This window comes from Chiloscyllium plagiosum, unplaced genomic scaffold (assembly GCF_037043375.1).
Source record: "Chiloscyllium plagiosum isolate Xiang-an unplaced genomic scaffold, Cpla_swu_hap1 HiC_scaffold_4, whole genome shotgun sequence".
NCBI classification, from domain to species: Eukaryota; Metazoa; Chordata; class Chondrichthyes; order Orectolobiformes; family Hemiscylliidae; genus Chiloscyllium; species Chiloscyllium plagiosum.
Window position 1 is genome coordinate 8,932,161 of NW_028270142.1, and position 20,231 is coordinate 8,952,391.

The 20,231-nt window shown below is 41.8% G+C and overlaps 1 protein-coding gene across 2 annotated transcripts in view; it reads left to right on the forward strand.

Moving 5' to 3' along the window:
* The window catches only part of prex2 (phosphatidylinositol-3,4,5-trisphosphate-dependent Rac exchange factor 2), a 420,366-nt gene that overhangs the window by 295,243 nt on the left and 104,892 nt on the right, over nucleotides 1–20,231 (forward strand). For both annotated transcript variants that reach the window (XM_043689238.2, XM_043689237.2), the window contains exons 30-31: nucleotides 1,291–1,419; nucleotides 10,253–10,294. In XM_043689238.2, coding sequence (XP_043545173.2) covers nucleotides 1,291–1,419; nucleotides 10,253–10,294 — 171 coding nt within the window. The remainder of the gene's footprint in view (nucleotides 1–1,290; nucleotides 1,420–10,252; nucleotides 10,295–20,231) is intronic.

Here is a 20,231-nt window from a genome sequence, read left to right on the forward strand (position 1 = left end):
AATATCACTGGAATAAAAATATTTTTGTGAAGCTGATTTTTTATGATTCCTAATGTTACTTGAAAACAGTGGCTTTTCAATCCCATTGCATTCAGTGCACTAGATGGCAGTCTGTTCCCTTAGTTACAAAACTGGTTGAAAGTAATTACTTAGAGATGTACAAATTGAGTTGATCTTCTGATACTCTCTGGTCATCTGCGACTGGATTTGTGTGAACTGTTTATCCACTAATTTCCACTGGTCACTTCAGATCAACGACACACCAACAAGGGGTTTTGTTATGACAACACCAACAAATCACTACTGTACTATCAGAGAATAAACTATGATGAATGACTGATGAAAGCACAGTTTGTCCCATAGTTTAAGAAGCTTAAATCTATTTGTACTCCTTTCTGGCAGACATCTTGAGCCATCTATTTGGCTGCTTTTTTATTTCTTCAGAGAGTGTGGGAACAGCTGGCTGGGTCGGCATTTATTGCCCATCCCTATTTGCCCTGGAAAAAGAGCTGATGAACTGACTCCTTGAATTGCTACAGTCTTTGGTAATGACATGATAATCACCCCAAAGTCTAGGCAGAACTTCAATTCGCTTGATATACAACTGATAAATGCAGTCCAATCTCTGAAGCATTGAGTAGAAGTTAATTGGGATGGCGAACTTAATTTATGCAAGTTGTGGTTCTAATAAGATGCTAATATATGCATACAAGCTTCTTGTATACACATTCACAGAATCATTGAAGGCGGCAGGAGAGATCAGTTACTAAGTATATCTACCTCTAATACAACTACATCCCTCCTTGAGTAAGGGGACCAAAATTGAATGCAATACTTGAGATGTGACTTCGCTAATGCTTTGTTCAGTTGCAATAGCACTCTCCTACTCTCACACTCGATTCCTTAACTGCATCGACAGCGAGAATCATGTTCTCAAGTCGTGGGAGTGGTACCCAAAAACACATAATTCTGACCCAAAGACACTGAACCACAGCTGACATCGACATATTTATATCATACATCACTGTAATGAAATAAAAGTATTAACAAAAGTTAAAAATGATAGGGAGTAGATAGATAGGTGAGTATCCAATTTCTTTCCCTTATTTGCTCTGGGACACTTTATTGGCTTGCTAAGTAATAGGATAACGAATATCTGAGCAGTATGTGGTATCCTTATTGGTAAGGAGAACAGTGTGACTTACTGCAGTACAAAGTGATGAGATATAATCCAAAAATTTCCACTAATAAAAAATGTATAACTGTTCTTAACCTTTCATTGTTGGATAGAATTCAAGAACGAAATGGAATCGGAGGTCAATTGCACAGCACAGCTCCGGACGCATGTGCAGAGAGATCCATGGAACATCCCCAGTGGAGTGCACAGCCTCATCCAGGCTATTACAAGATTTGTGGATGGTTAGTGACATGTGCTGACAGATTCTGAAATTTATTATCCTCGTTATAAAATAAATACATTTTCTGGGCGACAAGATGACTTCATCGTTCCAAAGATTTGTTTTGGAATCAGTTGTTGCATCATCCAGTAAAATACGTCATTTTTTTATAAATTCCATTTCAGGTTTTAGCAACTTCTGTGCAATTAATATATAATATAATATAATTATACATAGTTATATTGTATATGTAAGGAGCAACAATGAATTTAAAAATAATCTTAACATTACTCACACAAAAGATAGGTTGATTTTTAACATTAAAAATACGACACTTAAGACATTTCTGTATAAATGTAGCTTTCTTCAGACCTCATTTTACTATCAGTATAATGTGCATCTTAGGATTCAATGCAAGCTGTGTCATTCAATTTTAATCCTGATTGTGTTCCTTATTCCGAAGTCACACAACACCAGGTTATAGTCCAACAGGTGTATTTGAAATCATAAGCTTTCGGAGCGCTGCTTCTTCATCAGGTGAAGACATCTGTCTTTGTCCTTCCAGATCCAAAACCGGCATCTCCACATCATGTGTTCCTTATGACATCATTCTAAAACTTAAAAAAGGGAAAATTTAGTTCAATAGATTGTCTTTAAAGTTGTAGCATGGAAGTTCAGTATTGATCAAAAAAGTTTTTTCAGTAATACTCAAGTATCTTTCTTAACAATACTGAAATTGATGTAGAAATGCAGGTACAAAGAACAGTATAGCACAGAACAGGCCCTTTCCCCCACCAAGCCTACACTGACAGGGAGCCTTTCCAAACCTTTTGTCTCTACATGATCCGTATCCCTCTATTTCCTGCCTTTTCATATATTAGTCTAAGTGCCTCTTAAATGTTGTTATTGTATCTGCTTCAACAGCCTCCTCTAGCTGGACATCTGTTTAAGTTGCCAACGAATTGGAAAAGTTATACTGTCAAGCTGAAATTAGCAGAAGTGCTCTCAAATGAGCAATGTACTAGTCTTTGGAGGCTTATTCAATCACATCTAGCTGCAGACAAGCTTGACAGAAACCTATAAAGAGCCAGGAGTAATGTTGCAAAAAGTGTGGTGCTGGAAAAGCACAGCCGGTTAGGCAGCATCCGAAGAGCAAGAGTGTCGACGTAAGCACTTCATCAGGAATGCTCCTCTGCATGGGGAGGCATGGGACTAGGGGTAATGCTGCCTGATCAGCTGTGCTTTTCCAGCACCACACTTTCTGAATCTGATCTCCAGTATCTGCAGTCCTCACTTTCTCCCGTGTGTAACGCCACCAGTATAAGGCCTTTACACCACATCCTCGATCTGCTTATCCAGAACAAAATTGATTTCACTCTTGAAAATTTCAGTTGATGGAGTGTCTAGAATCTCTGGCGCATTGAGTCTGAGATTCCAAAACAATCCATGTGAAAAAGTACTTAGAATCCCGAAAGTCTGGAAGCAGGCTATTTGGCCTGTTAGGTCCACACTGACCCTCCCACCCAGTCTCACCCCCCACCCCATTTCTGCATTTCCCAATGCTAATCTACCCATCCTGGACACTACAGGCAACTTGGCATAGCCTATGGGAGGAAACTGGAGCACCCAGAGATCACAGGGACAATGTGCAAACTCCACACAGAAAGTCAGTAGGAATCGAACCGGCATCTTTAGTGCTGTGAGGCAACACTGCTACTCACTGTGCTGTCCATACTTGCTGATTGCCTAAATGGTCCAGCTCGAATTTTACGATTGTGTCATCTTGATCTTGGTGCCTCCACTTGGAAATGGTTTTGCTGTTTCTAACTTAGTGAATCTCTTATCATTTTAAAAACATGGATGAAATTTCTAGTTAAGTTCAGGAGAAAATGAATCAAAATTTATGCCAGCTAACATTCCGCGGTGGTCCCTAGCATTTGTTGTTTTCAGTACAGATTCCAAAATGAACAGTCATTTGTTCCAAAAATGTATGCCATCTGAGCTTGCAGTTGATGTATGTGTTAGAAATAAAAAGCCTTTGCCTCTCCCAGCATTTGACACATTGGCTAACAAAACATTGACAGAATATAAATAAAACTCAGAAGGCTGCAAAAATATTTTTTCTTTTCTTTGTGCACGTCTCCATATCGACAACAAATTGCTTTCCACTTACGACAGAAGGTGCTAGACTGCTATCGACTGTGAAGCTAAGTTTGACATCTTGAGACATATTTTTGGCTAATGATGTGCCATTTTAAATCAGGATACTATTTCCAGTCACTAGTGAGCTCGAAGCTGTAAAAACGTGCACCATATTTAAGTGTGACTTGGAGGTGGGTGAAGATAGCATTTGATTTGTATAGAGTTATAGGACGTGAGCAACTCTGACAGAATAATAATAATATATGTGATCCTTCAACAATTTAATGCAATTCCCCTTGTTCACAGAATAACCAGTTTTAATCATCCTGGATTCAACTCTTAAATGAATTGAATTTTCTTTATGATTTAGACCATACAATTGAAGCTCATGGAGAGATATTTTGCTTTTAAACAGCAGCTAGGCATAAATATAAATAAATGTTTATAATCTCTCCATGTTGGCTGACATTTCTGAATCAGTGTTCAAAGAACAGACATATTTGTTTATCTGTCTAGTGCCACAATCAGACTCAAAATGTACAGTACTTTTGATCTCGGATAAAAAAAACTGAAATGATGCTACCTTTTCAAAGATTAGCTATTATAGTCAAAAAGATCAAATTAATTTGTCTTGTTACATTTGTGCAATTGTAGAGTATGCTTTTCAACAAAATACTATGGAACACTTTAAGGTGCAAGATTAAGTCCTCAGTCTATACTGATTAAGGGAATTTGAGATGAGGAGGCATTAGAAATAACTTATTTGGTCTCAGCACCAACAGTAAGACAATAGAGGCTTAAAAACAGTTCCTTATGGTCACATCTCTGTATCATAAACAGAGTTTGATAAGGTTCCACATGGTAGGCTTTTGGAGAAAATGGGGAGGCATGGGACTAAGGGTGATTTAGCAGTTTGGATTAGAAACTGGCTTTCTGTAAGAAGGCAGCGAATAATGGTTGATGGAAAATATTCAGCCTGGAGTCCGGTTACTTGTGGTATGCCACAAGGATCTGTTTTGGGACCACTGCCGTTTGTCATTTTTTTAAACGACTTGGATGCAGGCATAGGTGGATGGGTTAGTAAGCTTGCAAATGACACTAAAATCGGTGGAGTGGTGGACAGTGTGAAAGAATGTTGCGGGTTGCAGGGGGACTTAGATAAACTGCATAATTGGGCTGAGAGGTGGCAAATGGAGTTCAATGCAGATAAATGTGAGGTGATGCACTTTGGGAAGAATAACAGGAAGGCAGAATACTGGGTCAGTGGAAAGATTCTTGGCTGTGTAGATGTCCAGAGAGACCTTGGTGTCCATGTACATAGATCCCTGAAAGTTGCCACCCAGGTAGATAGTGCTGTTAAGAAGGCATACGGTGTGTTAGGTTTTATTGGTAGAGGGATTGAGTTCCGGAGCCGTAATGTCATGCTGCAACTGTACAAAATGCTAGTGCAGCCTCACTTGGACGATTGTGTACAGTTCTGGTCGCCCCATTACAGGAATCATGTGGAAGCATTGGAAAAGGTGCAGAGGAGATTTACCAGGCTGTTGCCTGGTCTGGAGGGAAGGCCTTATGAGGAAAGGCTGAGGGACTTGGGTCTGTTTACATTGGAGAGAAGAAGGATAAGAGGGGATTTAATAGAGACATACAAGATGATCAGAGGATTAGATAGGGTGGGCAGTCAGAGTGTTTTTTCCTTGGATGATGACGTTGGCTTGTATGAGGGGACATTGCTGCAAATTGTGGGGTGACAGATTTAAGACAGATGTCAGAGGCAGGTTCTTTACTCAGGGAGTGGTAAGGGCATGGAATGCCCGACCTGCCAATGTAGGTAACTCAGCCACATTAGGGGCATTTATACAGTGCTTGTATAAGCATATGGATGATAGTGGGATAGTGTTGGGGGATGGTCTTAGATTAGTTCAAAGGTCGAGGCAACATCGAGGGCCGAAGGGCCTGTTCTGTGCTGTATTGTTCTATGTTCTATATGTTGGAAAAGATTTTCTTTTTCATCAAGAGTTATAACTTCAAGTTCAAGTGTGATAGTCGCAATCACTTGCTGTCTATGTTTCTGCTTGAATAGATGTTTAGCTGAGATTTCAAAGAACTTTACCTGAGTCTGACTGTCTTCAGAGAAAAGCAAGTTTGAAAGGAATAGTATTGCATTCAAAATTATAGAATCATAGAATCCCTACAGTGCAGAAAGAGGCCATTCAACCCATTGAAGTCTGCACTGACCCTTTGGGAAGAGCATTCCACCCAGACCTAACCTTATCACCATAACTCTGTATGTACCATGGCTAATCCACCTAATCTGCACATATTTGGACTTCTAGAACTGGAGCTTCTAACGTAGTCTTAAACATTTCTGCTGAATTTATCAAGCCGAAAAAGATCAATATTTCCAGCCAATTTGTCAGGATCAGACATGGATTAGAAGCAACCAGGCAAAAGTGAGGGCTGCAGACGCTGGAAGCATCACATTTCATGACCAAATGCATAAACTATATACCTTATCACACACACAATATCTCCTTGCACCAATAAGTTCCCAAAGTAGGAAGGTCAAATCTACCATAAGTAATGAAGAAATTGCTAGAGGTGGCTCGTCATCACTTGGATGCTGCCTGACCTGCTGTGATCTCCAACATTTGTTGTTTCCAGTGCAGATTCCAGCATCTGTAGTAATATGCTCCTAAATCTCCACCAAAGTTCAATGGGAACCATTGGGAATAAAATCAAATTTGCACATACTCAGAGCATTTTGAAAAATTTTAGAGACTGAAATAATGAAATAATTCATTAGGCAGAGCCTCTATCAATATTATATTATTGCCTATTATGCATAGATTACATGAGTAATGCCATAGAACTATTGTTGGAAATGATATGAATACTTAATTTCTCTAACAGGTCTCTCACATGTAGGTAAAAGTACATTGATTGAAATGTCACTCAGTGGATTAAGAAATAATTAATTTTATTTCATAAGATTTAAAAGGAAGATTTAAAAATATCACAAGCTCAGCTGATTATATTACAGGACAAGTCAGATATCAGAGTGCAGACAGGCCCTGAGAGATCATTTTTAAAAAGTTGAGTTGATGTGATCACTGAAACATAGGGCTGAATCTTACTTTATTATGGCTATGTTTGAGTTGCGTTGAGGGTTTTTCATCGTAAAGCACTATGAGTGTTTCACGGTATTTTACCAAACTTGTCTCATTCATTACCTATCCCACCCCTGTGGTGTTTTTTGCACGTGATATCTCTGTTCCATGTGACCATGCACCATTCTCACACTTTGCCACACAGTGGGTATCTGCTGCAAGACTGGCAATCTCTTGTGTTCACACTATCCTTATAAGGCCAATGTGCACCTGATGCACACTGGAATTCTAAAACTGTTTTGTGTGGTCAGGGACAGAGAGGGGACATGTTGGAGAAGGGGAGGATCGCACTGACACTCTCCAACACGGTGGTCCAAAGGAGAGGAGTCCATTCTCTGCAGCACTAGCAGAGGATCTACACTAACAGCCCCTGCCAATCTGGTCTGAGTTTGCTGCTTGGGTCAGTGCTATCTCTAGGGTGCAGAGGAACAGACGTCCAGTGCCGCAAAAATGTCAAAGGCCTGGTTAAGTATCACACTCTGCTCTCTGCCACTTCACACACACCCTATCTCTGCAACTGCACCCATTTCCCGCCAAGACTTATACTGTCACTACTTGGAGATGCCGGTGTTGGACTGGGGTGTACAAAGTTAAAAATCACACAACACCAGGTTATAGTCCAACAGGTTTAATTGGAAGCATACTAGCTTTCGGAGCGTCACTCCGAAAGCTTGTGTGCTTCCACTTAAACCTGTTAGATTATAACCTGGTGTTGTGTGATTTTTAACTGTCACTACTGCATACAACCTTTGCTCTCTCACTGTCACATTGCTCCCTCCACACCCTGAAGATTCCTGAAGAAGGGCTCATGCCCGAAACATCAATTCTCCTGCTCCTTGGATGCTACCTGACCTGCTGCGCTTTTCCAGCAACACATTTTCAGCTCCCTCCACACCCTATCCAATCTCCCACTCCACTAACCCCACATTGTCATCTGCCTCTACAGTTCTTCAGAACCCCCTACGCCACCTTTTCCCCCACACGCACCATGACTAACAATGGTGGAGGCTGGTACAATTACAACATTTAAAAGCCATCTGGATGGGTACATCAGTGGGAAGGTTTTTGAGCGATATGGGACAAACTCTGGCAAAAGATCTAAGGCAGTTTGGGATGTCTACTTGGCATGGACGATTTGGACTGAAGGGTCTGTTTCCATGCTGAATGACTCTGACTTTACGATTAGTTTATTATCTAAACAAAGGATATTAATTGAAGATATAATCACTGGTTAACATACACAGTCAGTAATATCCCCTAAAAACCGAACAACATAAACATAATGTGTGTGTAAATGTGGAAGATTCTGAAGTCTATAGTTCTGAGGTTCTAGTGCATGTGGTCAAATCACCAATTACACAGGGCTGTCTCTGGAGTCTTGATAGATAGAGTTTGCTCAGGAAATACGATATTGGAAAGTTCCTGCAATCACTCTTCCAAAAGAACTGATAGGTTTCACTCTCAACTCACAAAAAGACTTTTTCAAAAATACGAGAGATCAGCTGGACAGCCCAGACTCTCAATCTTCTTGTTCCCCAACGAATTCTAGATTCCACAGCACTATCCTGCCACTTACTGTTCAAACAGATCCAGGCATGGTCTGCAGCCAATCAAGGGGTTATCAGCTGCCATGTGATTTCTAGGCAGCCAAATCTCCAATGTCCATAGTGACCATTCAAATAACTCTTTAAATTTGCTACTCTAAGTATATCCACGAATTGGTTAAGAAAAATAATTCCTCAACTGCTTAGAAAGTAAGCTTTCCAAGGGAGATTAAATATCAAGTGTCAGCCCATAATAATTCACATTAGGTCTCCCCACTTTCTGTGGCCCAGGGGATGACAGTGCATAACAGGGCAGATTAGCTCCTAAGGATGGTGCTCACATCTGGATCCTCACCCACTATGAGGAGAGAATCTTGGCTCTCACAGGAGAGTCACATCAAGACCATGTTTGACCAGATGTGTTAGAAGGAACCCAAGCCAAAACTTGAGTCAATGGGAATCTGACCAATCTCTCTGCAGGTTGGAGTCATACATTGTACATCAGTGAGAAGGTTTTTGAGCGATATGGGCCAAACTCTGGCAAAAGATCTAAGGCAGTTTGGGATGTCTAGCTGGCATGGACAATTTGGACTGAAGGGTCATGGACAATGGTCATAGTTGTTGGAGGTCAGACATTTCAGCTCCAGGACATCGCTGCAAGAGTTCCTCAAGGTCCAGCTAGCTATAGCTGCTTCTTCAATGGTCTTCCCAACCATTATAAGGTCAGAGGTGGGGATGTTCTCCGATGACTGCACAACATTCAGCATCATTTGAGACTCCTCAGGTACCGAAGCAGTCAGCATTCAAATGGAGCAAGCCCCACAGCTCAGAGGCAGACCTTGAAGGTGGCCACTCCTGACATGCAGTTGTCCATTTGTCTGACTCCAAACTCTTCCCCAAATTGGCTGGCCTTGCTGCAGTCCTAGTTACCCTCAAAGATTCTATCTTAGTGGGCACTTTCTCATGAGGCGAATTGTGACAAAGACACTTGATATTTGGTTGACACTTGGTTCCAAGGATGAAGGATTTTACTGCAGTGTCCAAGTGGAGAGGCTTTGTGTTTTCGACTTGGAGTAGAAGAGATTTGATAAAGGTGTATGGGTTTCTGAGCTAGAACTAGTGAAAGGCTGTTCTCTGAGCTAGGCTAACACAGTTTTAGGGTCAGATATACAAGGGGAAATGTGTCTTAGAGTCAGAGAGATCCAGAGCATAGAAAAAGGATGTTTGGCCCATCGAGTCTGTGCTGGTTAAGAACAACAACCTAACTATTATAATCGCATTTCCCCAATACTTGGCTCATCTTCCATCCTTACTGGTAGAAGAATGAGAGGTGACCTTATTGACACATATAAGATTCTTACGGGACCTGACAGGGTAGATGTAGGGAGGTGGTTTCTCATGTGGGACCAGAGGACATAGTAAGAGTGAAAAAGCTTTTCCTCTCAAATCTTCTGGCCCTTATGTGCCCCTGTGATGAAGAATCTTTTTTAATGCAACAACTATTAACTACCTAAGGGTGGAAGCAGATGATAGCTGTGATTTTAAAAGGAAAATGGATGACCCTTGAAGTACATGCCACGTAGGTCTGTGGGAATAGATCAGGAAATGGTCCAAGCACTAGCTTCCAAATGGTGTTGTGTGATTTTTAACTTTGTACACCCCAGTCCAACACCGGCATCTCCAAATCATCAGGAAATGGGACAGACTATTCACCAGAGAGGGCATTGATTCAATGGCATGAATCTTTTCTCACTGTGCCTTTAGGACTCTGATTTTTGTTTAGAATACATATATGGGCATCTCTAGCCAGGCCAGCATTTACCCAAGTTCCCGGAACATTAGCTGAGTTTCTGGATTAACTATTCTAGTGATAATACCACTAAGCCATCGGGAGATTTGTGCAGATACCTGTTTGTTTTGTTGCAATGCGTGTGGTTGTGTATGAGAATTGTAACATTGCTGTCCTGAAATGCCCTTTATAATCAAATTGTTTTACTTGCAGAGGTGAAGATTCGAGTGTTCCTGGCTCTCCTTGAACAGACAGGTAACACCATAACTCATTCAATTGAAACAAGAGGATGTATGTAACAGAACTAAGATAAATCAGAGCATGCTACAGAGCAGGCTGTACATGATTTGTGGTCTTTATATTGGAGGTAAGGCACATCCTGTTAGTGTCAGAGTAGCTTAATAAGCAGTGATCATGCTTGAACTGTGCAGAGAGCAGGTTGTAACAGGAGCCTTGTTTCTCGACCTTTAAGTTTGATGCCACGTTGGGATGCAAGTTTATTTTTCTTCAAATAAATATTAGAACACTTCAGGCTCTGCTCTGTCATTCCGTGAGACCTGAAAATCCTCAACTCCACTATCCTGCCTTTTCCCCTTCTGATTCAAATCTGTCTTGAATATACTTAATGATCCAGCCTCAACAGCCCTCTGTGGTAAAGAATTCTTTGGATTTGCAAAACTTTGAAGAAATTCCTCCTTTTCTCTGTGACCCCGTACTATACCCTCTGTTCCTATTCTCTCCCACAGGAGTAACCACCTCTCTGCAACTACTTTGTCAAGTCCCCTAAGAATCTTTTATGTTTCAAGAAGGTCACCTCTCATTCTTCTAAACTCCAATGAGTACAGATTCTGGATTAGTGGTGCTGGAAGAGCACAGCAGTTCAGGCAGCATCCAAGGAGCTTCGAAATCGATGTTTCGGGCAAAAGCCCTTCATCAGGAATAAAGGCAGTGAGCCTGAAGCGTGGAGAGATAAGCTAGAGGAGGGTGGGGGTGGGGAGAAAGTAGCATAGAGTACAATGGGTGGGTGGGGGAGGGGATGAAGGTGATAGGTCAGGGAGGAGAGGGTGGAGTGGACAGGTGGAAAAGAAGATAGGCAGGTAGCACAAGTCCAGACAAGTCATGGGGACAATGCTGAGCTGGAAGTTTGGAACTAGGGTGAGGTGGGGGAAGGGGAAATGAGGAAACTGTTGAAGTCCACATGGCCCAATTCAATTTCTCCTCATGACACAGTCCCTCCATACATACCTGGGATCAATGTAGTGAACCTTCTCTCGACTGACCCCAGTGTCAAAATGGCTTTCCATAGGGGACAGAAACTGTTTATAACTGGAAATGTGTTGCTGGAAAAGCGCAGCAGGTCAGGCAGCATCCAGGGAACAGGAGAATCGATGTTTCGGGCATAAGCCCTTCTTCAGGAATGAGGAAACTGTTCCTTCATTCCTGAAGAAGGGCTTATGCCCGAAACGTCGATTCTCCTGTTCCCTGGATGCTGCCTGACCTGCTGCGCTTTTCCAGCAACACATTTCCAGCTCTGATCTCCAGCATCTGCAGACCTCACTTTCTCCTCAAAGAAACTGTTTATAGTATTCCAAGTGTGGTCTGACTCGTGCCTTGTATCATTTTAGCAACCTTCTCTGGACTGCCTCCAATGCTAAAGTGTCTCTCCTTAGGTAAGGGGCTCAAAACCTTTCACAGTATACCAACTGTGGTCTGACTAGCATCTTGCACAGTTTTAGCAATATCTCTCCAACTCTCGTACTCCATTCCATTTGAAATAAAGGCCAGAAGCCTATTTATCTTCCCTCTTACTTGCTGAACTTGGACTCGAGCTTTTTGAGATTCTTGTACAAAGATTCCCAAATCCCTCTGCATCCATAGTTCTTTGCAGTGCACTGTGTATTAAAGGAACAGTCTTATTAAAACAGTCTTATTGCTACATTGCATTTCAGCAGCTACATCAAAATGTGATACAAAACTGCAGGATAGTTGGGGAATTTCATACAATCGATTGAATTCTGGTAACCAAAGAGGGATTCTCATACTACCTGTGCTTGACACTGACAATTTATAGAGAACTACTTTTTAAAGTCCTCATCACAGAAGGATTCATGGTACTACATTAAGTCATTGAAAATTCTGATTAAAAAATTGACAGGTCAATTTGTTCTTGATTAATGTATGGAAATAACTGCATTCTGAGGGAATGTCAATAGGTTAACGTTAAGAGAATAAAAATGAGAATGTGTGCTTGTGTTTCAGAACTTGGCCTTTTCTTCCAGGCCACATGGTTTGGAGACCTGAAACAAAAGGCATAAATTGTTGGCGAAACTCAGCAGATTGGCAGAATCTGTGGGAAGAAAGCAAAGTTAATGTTTCGAGTTCGGTGACTCTGCATTTCATTTTGGAGACAACTGTATAATTCACCGTCCTGAGGAAGGCTCACTCGACCAGAAACGTTAACTCTTAATTTCTCTCCACAGATGCTGCCGGACCTGCTGAGCTTTTCCAGCAACTTCTGTTTAATTCACTACTCTCACTGACCTAATGAAAGTACGATATTCAATACAAATAAAAAAAGGCTATTTGTTGCACAGTGATGCATTGTATTTGCAGAAGTGCTGAAAAAGCTTATCGCATTTTAACAGATTTTTCTTTTAAATGCTGCTTCTGTAGCTTTTGTTGGAAAGCTTTCATTCAGAACAGTGTAATTTATTGGCCCTTAAGGTGCAGTGGAAATTCCTTGTAGTGGTGATCCCTTGAATCGTTACAGTAATTCAATCTGTCTGATTTTCCTGTCAAAATTTCTTGTGAAAATGAAGGAATGATGCTGGAGGGGAGGTGGGGATCCTCCAATCTGCTGCAGTGTAAAATCAGCCAATTCATTCAGGAACAACAAATAATGCCAAAGAAGCTGGGAGAATGCTGCCGCCCAATTGATGCTAATCCAGGAGTCAGCAGAATTGTGTTTTTTTAGATTACATTAGTTCTCAGTTGCAACTCACAATTTCTTTATTTAGTTGGGGCTCGATTTTGTATATACTGTGTAATCAAGAGAACAAGTATAAATTACAGTGTGGTTTTTGTATTTCTCATGGAGCTCATTACGATGAATCTTTTTCACTTCTGGAGTTGTGTGTTCCAGCAATGCTGATGCACATCTAGTATTTTTAGTTTTGTCACTGTCATTTTGTAAGTTTTCAGTGGTAGGTACATTTTCTTTTTCTTTGACACAGTTCTTACGTAATGTAACATGAAAATAAAAGAAAGTCCAACACTAAGACAGGGACGGGAAGGTAGGCAAAGACACAAAATGGATATCATAGAATTCCTACAAGTCCATACTGACCCTCTAAAGCATAACCCACCCAGACCCATTCCCCCACATTTATCCCTGAGTAATGCCCCTAACCTACACATCTCTAGACACTATGAGCAACTTAGCATGGCCAATTCATCTAGCCTGCACATCTTTGGACTGTGGGAGGAAACCAGAGCAAACCCATACAGACACAAGGAGAACAGGCAAACTTCACACCGACACTAGCCCAAGGCTGGAATCAAGCCCGGGTCCCTGGTGCTGCAAGACAGCAGTGCTAACCACTGAGCCACCGTTCCACCCTTGTATTGGACAGGCATAATTAGCAGTAACAAGTGTAATAAGTGGGTAAAGAAGATAAAAAAACAACCGGGAAAAGAATAGCAGAAGGAAAGGTCAAAAGCGAGCTCTGAGAAATAGGAGAAATGAAAAACAGAAAAAAGATGCAAATATTAGAGAAAGGAAAAATTATAAAAACAGCCAAAAAGCAAAAGATTGGATGATGTAAACTAATTGGAGTTGACTGTATGCTATATATCATAGTTCTGAGATTATATTCCTTACAGTGTGGAAACAGAACCTTCAGCCCAACAAGTCCACATTGGCCCTCTAAAGAGTAACCCACCCAGACCCATTTCCCTCTGACTAACGGACCTAACACTATGGGCAATATAGCACGGCCAATTCACCTGACCTGCACATCTTTGGATTGTGGGAGGACACCAGAGCACCTGGAGGAAACCCACGCAGACACGGGGAGAATGTGCAAACTCCACATGGATGGCCACCCGAGGCTGGAATCGAGCCCAGGTCCCTGGCACTGTGAGGTAGCGGTGCTAACCATTGAGCCACTGTGCCACCTATAACTGTCAGCTAACAGAACTCTATTTGTAAAGACTAAAAGTTAGGTTAAAGGTTAAAATAGCAAATAAAAGTAGGCCAATGTTTGTCTTGGTTGACAGGCCTTCCATTTTATGTGTTGAAAAAAATCACCAAGTTGGGAATGGAGGTAGGAAGGCCTACAGGATCCTGGCCTTTTATACGTAGGTACATGAGCAACAAGGTTATAGTGAACCTTCTTAAAATACTGGTTTTTCTCTCAACTGGGGAGTAATATCCAATTCTGGGCATTGCACTTTCGGAAGGATGTGAAAGGTTTAGGGAAAACGCAGCAAAGATTTACAAAAATGATTGCAGCAAAGAAGGACTTCAGTTAGGTCGATAAACTTCAGATGGTGAAGCTATTCTCAGAAAGGAAATGGCCAAAGGAGATCTCTTATAGAGGTATTCCGAAATGTGAGGTGTCTAAGCAGAGTAGATAGGGTGCAATGTTCTCCATTGGTGGTGTTAGGTTTCAAGAAGGACCAGGAGGCTGGTGTGTTTAACAATTCAGAAGGTGTTCATCACTAATGTTTGTTCATTCATTCATGGGATGAGGTCCAATATTTATTGCACATCACCAATTTCCCAGAGGGCAATTAAGAGTCCACCCACATTGCAATAAATCTGGAGTCACACATAGGGCAAACCAGGTAAGGATGGTACTTTCCTTCTCTGAAGGACATTAGTGAACCAGATGGGTTCTTCCAACAAGGAACAGTGGATTCATGGTCATCATTAAATTCTTAATTTCCGATTTTTATTGAATTCAAATTTCAGCATCTGCTGTAGCAGGATTCGAACACCAGTCACCAGAATATTGCCTGGATCTCTGCATTAACAGGGCCATTGTTTTTGGTATGGACCAGGCTGGACCCCTCAAAACATTTCCAGAAAGTAACCCAAACCCTAACTTTGCTAGTTGTTTTAAGTGGGTGTAACGTGGATATTCCAGGAGTGGAGCAGCTGGTCATACCACTGAGTTTTAAATAGGAGCGGCATGGTGGCTCAGTGGTTAGCACGGCTGTCTCACAGCACCAGCGACCTGGGTTCAATTCCAGCCTCAGGCAACTGTCTATGTGGAGTTTGCACATTCTTCCCATAACTCTATGCTCAGGTTTCCTCCCACAGTCCAAAAGTGTGCAGATTAGGTGAATTGGCTATGGTAAATTGCCCGTTGTGTTCAGGGACATATATGTTAGGAGTGTTAGTCATGGATAAATGTAGGGGGATGGATTACTCTTCGGAGGGTCGTTGTGGGCTTGTTGGGCCAAAGGGCCTGTTTCCGCACTGTAGGGAATCTAATTCTAAGGCAATTTATTTCCAAGATTACTGAATGAAACACAAACAAAAGAACACAGAATACCAAATAACTTAACTTATTCAAAAACCCGACAGATCATCCCAACTTAATGATGCTGTTCCAAATACTTGTAACAATCCCCATAAACACCCCTCGGCACAAAAAGGTAAAATCAAACCCAGGGTCTTACAGGAGAGAGAGAGAGGACCAGCCTGGACCTACTTCTGTGAGTACAGCAGCTTCCAAACTGCCTGACTGCTTTCAGTGAATAGCCAGACCAAACCAAACCAGAGAAAAGCCAAGCTGGAGAACTGACCACTCCCCTTTCATTGAACAAGTGTTTTATTTTAAACTTGAAAGCCCTTTTCCTGAGGCAGTATCTGTTAGCTATAATCAAACTGGCCCTAAAACCCTTCAACTTAGACTTTTCAGAGTCTGTTGTCTTTTACAATCTCTCTGAAACAAATACCAAGGACAACATAACCTTGTTAAAGGTGCAGCATCATCACACCTCCCCCTGGAGGTTGGTTACAAACTCTTGTGCAAGCTACACATATTGTCACCTTCTCCTCAATTTCAGAGTTGAACTTTTTGGCTGTTACCTTCATTCTTACAATGCTATAGTGGCTTTTGTGTACTTAATTTAACACACAGTTCCTTAGCTTTGAGTCACCCTCATTCTCTCCAGGAGACCTCCAGCTTCTCTGGGAAATTCTAGCTCCTGTATGACAGTGTGACATATGGCTTCAGTTCTGAAGTTGTTCCTATGATATTGCCACAAAGTACCATGTCCAACACTTTCAATAGCAGTGGATTGTTTCGAGTGCACTTCATAACTTATTTGCATTATTGGAGAGCGGTCTACTTGTTGACAGTAAGGACTATTTGTAGTCAACTCATTTGGCAAAGTTAGAGAGTTCATCATCATGCCCATGGAAGTTAAATTGCTGACATGTAATTGTATAAGTCTGAGCTGATAGTAACAACACCCACCTCTGCATATGGCTCGTACGGCTGAAATATTGCAGTCAATGGTCTGTGGTCTGTTAGTGGGGTAAATTCCCAGCTGCATAGATATTGTTGGAATTGTTTAATGCCAAAAATGATTTTAGACATTCTTTATCTCTCTGTGCCTTGTTCATTTCTGCTGTGTTTATCGACCTTGATGCAAAAGCTCTTGGTTTCTCTTCACCATTCGGTCACAACTTTGAGAAATGACTCCTCTCACTTCATTGCATACTAGCTGCAAGGGGAACTTTGGGTAATCATGGGTCAGGACTTCTGACTTCAATTGAGGCTCTTTCTGGCTTGTGTAAAGATGCTTTCACATTGACCTTTCCATCCCCAACTCGTGTTTTGGCAAATTAAATTGTGCAACAGCTTGGGAATGGTTACGAGGTTTGGGACTAACCTGCTATGGTAACTTAGCTAGCCTAGAAATGACGGTAGTTGGTTTCCATTTTTAGGAGCTGGTGCCACACTCATGACTTCTACTTTTGAAGATGACCTGTGCAGTCCCTCTTCATTAAAGATGTGACCTAAATTGTTAATGGAATATTGAAAAACCTCACATTTGACCTTCTTCAGCTCATGTGCCACTTTCTTCAAGTCTCTGTAGAGAAGCAGCTACACATGGAGATGTTCTTTTTCATTTCTCATGTGATTAAAATAGCATTTCAGTGACACTGGACTCCTTCCAATCCACTTAAAATCTCCTTCACACCACTTTAGAAATAATACAGGTGCAAGTGTGATTCCAAATGGAAGTCTCTTGTCTTTGATTCGTCCTTTATGTGTTACAGTCATCAAGAACAGTGTGACAACAGAGCTGTGGTAGCTACACTGGTCTGTACACCACCTATGGCTTGGGCCTGAGAGTGGAAGACAGTCATCCTCATCTGTGAGGGACTGTCAATGAGGATGACAATTGTCAAGTATTTCTGTGACTCAGGATCTACATTCACCTGGAGTTAGGCTTGACTAAGAAAAGCTGACCTCCAGCTAGTCTAGCAAATAGGTAATTGATTAAAGGGAAAGGTCACTGCTCAGAACTCAGTGCCAGATTAATAGTGACCATAAAAACACTGCAGGTGTGTATTCAACCATGTTTTGTCTTCTTTAGTGCAACAGGCATGGCCCAATCTCTAGGCGAAGGTGAGGACTGCAGATGCTGGGGATCAGAGTCAAGATTAGAGTGGTGCTGGAAAAGCACAGCAGGTCAGTCAACATCCGAGGAGCAGGAAAATCGACGTTTCAGGCAAAAGCCCTTCATCAGGAATCCTGCTCCTTAGATGCTGCCTGACCTGCTGTGCTTTTCCAGCACCACTCTAATCATGGCCCAATCTCTCATGGATTCAACCAGCAGTCTCTCAAATTCTGCTTTGATCATTGGCTTTTGCATAAGGCACTGATCCAGCCTTGCAACATTTTGCTTGATTCTCATCCTTGATTTTCAATTGGACAGAGATCTTTTCCATGCTTCCCAGATCTCCATTGAAAACAAAAGAATTGTGATAGATCAGTTTCAGATTCTGAAAAGTGACTTACTTCACTCTAGTTGAGTTGGATTTTCTCCAACTATGTTTTTTCCCAATAAGGCTGGAAAATTTCTTTTGATAGCGTGTAAGGGTAACTCTTCGGTCCAACTGTATCACTGAACATTCATAACAATATAACACTGTGAAGGCACGTCTTCACTTCTGTATGTTCTTAGTACAATTTTTGTGTGTTGCAGCACAGTGTGACTCAGCTGCTTCTGATAAGCAATGAAATTACCACTGCGGTGTCCACCTCCATTCTTACTGGGTTGTCATTCAATGACCCAATATTGGGTTGGTGCCCCCAACAATGGCCAGTATGTATAATAACAGCTCCTCTGCACTTTTCTTGACTCCCTTTTTGTCCCCTGTATACTTTTAATCTTCATTTTCTATAATTTTTCCATACATTCATGTTCAAATACTCCGATTCAATGTGCCCTTTCTTATTGCATACAGTTTCCCCATACCAGCAATTTGCTGCCTAGGGATCTGTTTTTCTACTCTGATGACAGTTTTGAGTTTGTGTTGGCAATTGTCTCTCTTGTGAACTCTCGTGATTACGCTGAGCTGTTGAGCTTTTCATTGGCTGTTAGTTCCATTAAGGCTGCTATTTCCGATGCTTGCTTTCTCTAGTTACCTTTCTGTCAGTAATTCTTCTAGATTGCTTCTCATTGTAAACCACACACCAGTCTGTCTCCGATAATATCACTGACTTTGTCTCCAAAGTCATAGAGTTCTGCTAACTTCTTTAAAATTGCTACAAACTGGGAGATAGATTCACTATTATGCTGTTTGTGCTTCTGAGATCAGATCCTTCTAATACCATCAATGGTTCTGTAGGATTCCTGCTATCTAGAGTCATAGAGTCATAGAGATGTACAGCATGGTAACAAACCCTTCGGTCCAACCCGTCTATGCCGACCAGATATCCCAACCCAATCCAGTCCCACCTGCCAGCACCTGGCCCATATCCCTCCAAACCCTTCCTATTCATATACCCATCCAAATGCCTCTTAAATGTTGCAGTTGTACCAGCCTCCACCACATGCTCTGGCAGCTCAATCCATACACGTACCACCCTCTGCGTGAAAAAGTTGCCCCGTAGGTCTCTTTTATATCTTTCCCCTCTCACCCTAAACCTATGCCTTCTAGTTCTGGACTCCCTGACCACAGGCAAAAGACTTTGTCAATTTATCTTATCCATGCCCCTCATAATTTTGTAAACCTCTATAAGGTCACCCCTCAGCCTCCGACGCTCCAGCCCCAGCCTGTTTAGCCTCTCCCTGTAGCTCAAATCCCCCAACCCTTGCAACATCCTTGTAAATCTTTTCTGAACTCTTTCAAGATTCACAACATCTTTCTGATAGGAAGGAGACCAGAATTGCACGCAATATTCCAAAAGTGGCCTAACCAATGTCCTGTATAGCTGCAACATGACCTCCTAAATCCTGTACTCAATACTCTGAGCAATAAAGGAAAGCATACCAAACGCCGCCTTCACTATCCCATCTACCTGCGACTCCACTTTCAAGGAGCCTATGAACCTGCACTCCAAGGTCTCTTTGTTCAGCAACACTCCCTAGGATCTTTCCATTAAGTGTATAAGTCCTGCTAAGATTTGCTTTCCCAAAATGCAGCACCTCGCATTTATCTGAATTAAACTCCATCTGCCATTTCTCAGCCCATTGGCCCATCAGGTCAAGATCCTGTTGTAATCTGAGGTAACCCTCTTCGCTGCCCACTACACCTCCAATTTTGGTGTCATCTGCAAACTTACTAACTGTACCTCTTATGCTCACATCCAAATCATTTATGTAACTGACAAAAAGTAGAGGGCCCAGCACCGATCCTTGTGGCACTCCACTGGTCACAGGCCTTCAGTCTGAAAACCAACCGTCCACCACCACCCTCTGTCTTCTACCTTTGATCCAGTTCTGTAACCAAATGGCTAGTTCTCCCTGTATTCCATGAGATCTAACCTTGCTCATCAGTCTCCTATGGGGAACCTTGTCGAACGCCTTACTGAAGTCCATATAGATCACATCTACTGCTCTGCCCTCATCAATCTTCTTTGTTACTTCTTCAAAAACCTCAATTAAGTTTGTGAGACATGATTTCCACGGCACAAAGCCATGTTGACTATCCCTAATCAGT